This window comes from Aptenodytes forsteri, unplaced genomic scaffold (genome assembly GCF_000699145.1).
Source record: "Aptenodytes forsteri isolate BGI_AS27 unplaced genomic scaffold, ASM69914v1 Scaffold15, whole genome shotgun sequence".
In the NCBI taxonomy this organism is placed as follows: Eukaryota; Metazoa; Chordata; class Aves; order Sphenisciformes; family Spheniscidae; genus Aptenodytes; species Aptenodytes forsteri.
The window spans coordinates 19,638,176-19,642,874 of record NW_008795129.1 but is presented as its reverse complement, the minus strand read 5'-3'; the positions used below and the strand labels follow the sequence as shown (position 1 = coordinate 19,642,874).

Below are 4,699 nucleotides of genomic sequence, written 5' to 3'. Positions count from 1 at the left end.
CTGAGGTTAAGCCGCAACAGATATAAAGCATTTCTTCTCTCCCTTCAAAAACACTGTTCTTTTCTAGATGATTTTCCAGGCCAGGTACTTAGCCCGTAAGATCATTAGCCCATATGCTGCAGCATGGTTTCCTTCATTTTCTTTGTCCATTCATGTTTGTTTTCACTAATGGCTGCCATAGCCTTTGGTCTGAATCCAACCTTGGTCCTCCTTCTCTGTGAGGCACTGAAAAACTATTTATTCTGTCACTCTGTTCTCCACTGGCTAACTGGGAATGCTAATCCTTACTGCTGAAGCAATTGGGGAAGATTAATTATTGTAGTTATTGTACAGAGTGATTTTCTCTTCTTTTTTTCTCAATTTCTGTGCATTAAAAATACATAGTGCAGTTTCAAAGGTTAAAACTTATCTTGAGCTTAAATTTAGCTATCCAGAAATCTAGCCTAGCTGAGCCACTAGGCAACCTCTGTGGGCAGTGAAGAGACAGCAGTTCAGACCACCAATCTTCAGACTAGATGCCTCGCTTCTCCTAGATAATTAAAGGTAGCTAAGTTGACTCTAACCTGAAGTGATTTATCAGTTCCTAATACTGCAAATAACAAACCCAACACAATGGAAATAGCCACCTATTAGCTAGGCTTCCTACTGCTCCCAAACCTCAGCTCAACACATGAGAAAGCTGTGTTAATGCTCAGCGCTATGAAGGCCAAAAATAATGGCAGTTTAGAAATAAATATGTTGGGTCACTGTGTATGGGGACATTTGTAAAATCCCATGTTGATGGAGATGGGTAAGTATACCCAGGCAAGAAATTTTCAACAATATGGTTTTTCATCAGTTTGCTGAAGTCAAAGCTTTCTGATAAAACATCCTTTCAAACGTCCCTAGCTCTTGTGTTTGTACTAGGAAATATTCACTGGGGTGAGGATTCAGGTCTGCATCTCCAGTATGTGTCTCTGATGACCTAGATGACTGTCTTCAAACTCAGGGGCTGCAAGAAGCAGAGTTTGAACAGTCAACTAAGACATCAAGGTCTGAGGTTTAAGCCTCTGCTGTGACTTAAACAGCACACAAGGGCCTCCTACATGCTCCAAGTGAGTATATTAACTCTCACACTGTTCCTTGTATAGGACAAACTCTTTTTTAAGGTTTGATTTTTCTTGCATACCCATGCTGGGATCTTGAGTATATCCTAATGCAGTGGAGAAATGCATGTGCAGTTTGATACAATGCTGTGGGACTATTTCCCATCCAGCTTTGATTCTGACAAATTTAGATAGTCAGTGTCTGTACTTGCCAGCCTTTAAGAAAGATTAGCAAACGAATAAAAGTAGCTTTGGGAATGAGCATGAGGAGTTGTATTTAGCAATGCAGAGGGGGCCAAAACCAGAGCAGATATTTCTATTTGAACTAGGTCCTTCTTTGAAATATGAAGTAAGAATGAAAGATTTCAGAGGTGTGACTTAAACATTGCCCTGTGCTGTTAACCCAGAGAAGTGTGAACAACAACATGGTTAATTATAGAGCCATAGATTTACAAAGCTGGGTTAGACAGAAATAACAGGGAAGCAATTGAAAAACAATATATGCATAATGAATTACCTCTTCCAGTGAAGAAAACATTACCCAGCATAACACACAAACAGTGGGAAGGATAAGGTTTGACTGAAACATGGAGCTTTCTTTTTACTTTAATATAATAGTTTTGTGTACATGTCATATATGAGTACATGTTATAGTATGCATGTAATTATGCAGCTAATTAGCGTGTATCATCACTAGTTACTAAATTCTGACTTGCTTCTGTCACTCAGCTACATCTCTGCAATCTGTGTTTGCAGAACCCCTTGCAGACTCATTGTCAATACTCGGCATAAAAATTCAAGGGGATTTGGGTTTTGGGTTTGTTTGTTTGTTTGTTTTTAATTCCCTGGAAGAAATACATTAGAGAAAGCAGCAATAGCAATTGATTCTGCAGGGGGTTACTTTACCTCTGAACTTACCCACAGTTGTGAATACTGTGCAGCAGAAAAAGAGAGACCCAAAGAAAGTCCATATATCTTTTGGATTGACAAACCAGTCTCGTTCAGCTGCGTTGAGCAGTGCATGGATTTTTTCCTTAAATATCTCCTCATTTTCTGTCATGTTATCTGTTACAGTAACAACAGGAGATATGGTGAGTGTTTGCAGACCACCACTCAGGGAGCAGCCAGCCTGGTATTCCAGTGAAGTTTACTCCAGCTGAGGATTTGCTCGTACTCTTTTAGAAGATAAAAATATTCACCTCATCCTCCCCTTCCCCCCAGTGAAAAAATCAGGTGGGTCCAATGGCTTCAGTGAATAAAGAAACAAGGAACAAATAAACAAGCTATGCTCCAACAAAGTCAAAATATGACACAAAAATAAACATAAAGAAACAGGGCAGGAAGTTTGAATATTCAGCTCCCAGCCTGAATGTCCTGTTTCATTTTGGACTCCCCAGATTAGTCTTCTTTTAACCCAAAGACACCAGAAATGTGGGGTCATCAGTACATGACCGATACGAACCACTGAGATGGCACTGCCCAGCACCTTGCTGTGACTCCAAGAGCCTGCACCCCTCATTCCTCCTCCTGGCTGAGCTCTGCTTGAAAGGACGTTATCTACAGGAATGCTTGCCCCAAACAGATCATTGTGTCAGCACAGCTACCTGAATGAAAATCCGAGCCCGTGTATGAGCCCCGACACAGATCCAGGAGGATTTCTACCCCTTCTCCTCCCCTCTACCCTCTCTATCAGCACCACCAGGTCCGGTGCGCAGCACTGCACCTGCCTCCATCCGAGCTTCCCATCACCAGAGGGCTGGTAGGGAAGCTCAGAGCTGGGAAGAGGGAGCTGGAAGAGACTTTCTGAGACAGAGGATTCAGTCCCCAGCAATCAGAGGGAAATACCATAGGAATCTCAGCTGCTCTTTAAGGAACTTGGGTAACTTGGGTAAAAGAGAGAAGACGGGCACCTCAGGAAAAGTCTTTTCAGGCAGGAACACAGGGACCAGGGAAGCTCACAGTCAAAAATCACAGCTAAGGAAGACAAGCAGACAACAGCAGTCATCAGCTAGGCAGGGGGAAAATCCTGTTTGCAGGTTCAGCTGTTAGTATTTTGAAGAATGTGTGCAAAAGCCAAAAATCTCATTCAAAAAGCAAGAGAATGAGTAAGTCCCTGTACAGTTAAGTCATTTTGAAATTCCAGTACATACCTGATAAATTTCTGGAGATGTACCACAGATTCTGCAGAAAGTTTCTGTATTCTTCGCTTAAATTGACCTTCCGGTTACCTTCAATGTGGGAAAACATGAGAGCCCCAAGAAAAGCATAGATCACAAGAGAAAGAATGAAGCAGGCATGAGGAAACACTGCCCAAAATATATTTTTACATGCTCTTTTACCTCGCAGAGGCTGTGATGTTGATGCCATCCTAAGCTAGCTTTTTTTTTTTTTTAAATTTTGTGGAGAAGACACAGCTTTTAGAAACAAGGATGAGGATGTAAAAGCTTTTGCATCCTAGAAATGCTTCTCCTGTGAAAACAAGGATTGTTCTGCCTCAGGCTTTCAGATCACATGTCTTTATAAGTGAAGATTGCACTACAATCCCAATGGAAAAGGAGCACAACTAATCAAGCCTTGAAATATTTCTCAGTTGACAATACACCACTCTATCCCTGAACTGCTGTTGATCAGCCAGCACTGTAATGCACACAGATTACCAGCTTCTGTGGGTTTCCATTGGAGCCAACTAATGTTTAAAGTTTCTTGTTCTGAACTACAGGTTCCTATTGATACAGTAGAAACATTTCCAACTCCCAGGAGGGAAAATGCACACTGTAAGGGATGGATTTCTCCCAGAAATGAATGGGGAAATTTAAAATTAATCAAAAGAAAGAGTTGGCACTAATTATTGTCGCCTCTGGGCAGACTGTAGAACAGTGAATTTCTCTTTCAGATGGCTTAAAAAATCTCTCTATACATACCATGTAATATTTGTAGGGGGGGTCTTTTGAATTTTAAAGGATTTTTCTCAAAAAAGAATCAATAAGGTTTTGCCTAGTTCTCACTTGATTAAAATCTTCCTATTAATTGAAACTCCCACTGACCTTAGTTACTAAGTACTGCAGGATTCAGTTCAAGGTTAGTGATCTTTGCAAACTATATCCAACTTTAAAAATAAAACCATTATTTTCATCCATCACTCTAAAATTGAATTTTAAAGGATTTTTCTCAAAAAAGAATCAATAAGGTTTTGCCTAGTTCTCACTTGATTAAAATCTTCCTATTAATTGAAACTCCCACTGACCTTAGTTACTAAGTACTGCAGGATTCAGTTCAAGGTTAGTGATCTTTGCAAACTATATCCAACTTTAAAAATAAAACCATTATTTTCATCCATCACTCTAAAACATTTAGAGCAAGCACTTGTATCACTTCCCTTTACAATGTTAGTAATGGCAGTAAGGGGAGTTGGACTTTACAGAAAGAGGTGTTAAATATTTCATCTCTAGAAGTCTTTCATTAAAAATTGAAACAGCCTTGTGCAGCCAAGACCTACTGAGCTATATACAAGCAACATGCCCATACTGCAAAGAAATCCTACGTGGTTACAGTGATTTCTTCTAGGTCAAACTCTTAGCAAATTGGATCACAAGATATTATATGCTCATCAGCAT

At 40.1% G+C, this 4,699-nt stretch overlaps 1 protein-coding gene across 1 annotated transcript in view; it reads right to left on the bottom strand.

Annotated features, from left to right (window-relative positions):
* KCNK18 (potassium two pore domain channel subfamily K member 18) overlaps positions 1-3,452 on the bottom strand; it is a 6,021-nt gene extending 2,569 nt beyond the window's left edge. The window contains exons 1-2 of the mRNA XM_009277906.1: positions 3,236-3,452; positions 2,004-2,150 (exon numbers count right to left, since the gene is read on the bottom strand). Coding sequence (XP_009276181.1) covers positions 2,004-2,150; positions 3,236-3,452 — 364 coding nt within the window. The remainder of the gene's footprint in view (positions 1-2,003; positions 2,151-3,235) is intronic.
* Positions 3,453-4,699: the final 1,247 nt, after the last annotated feature.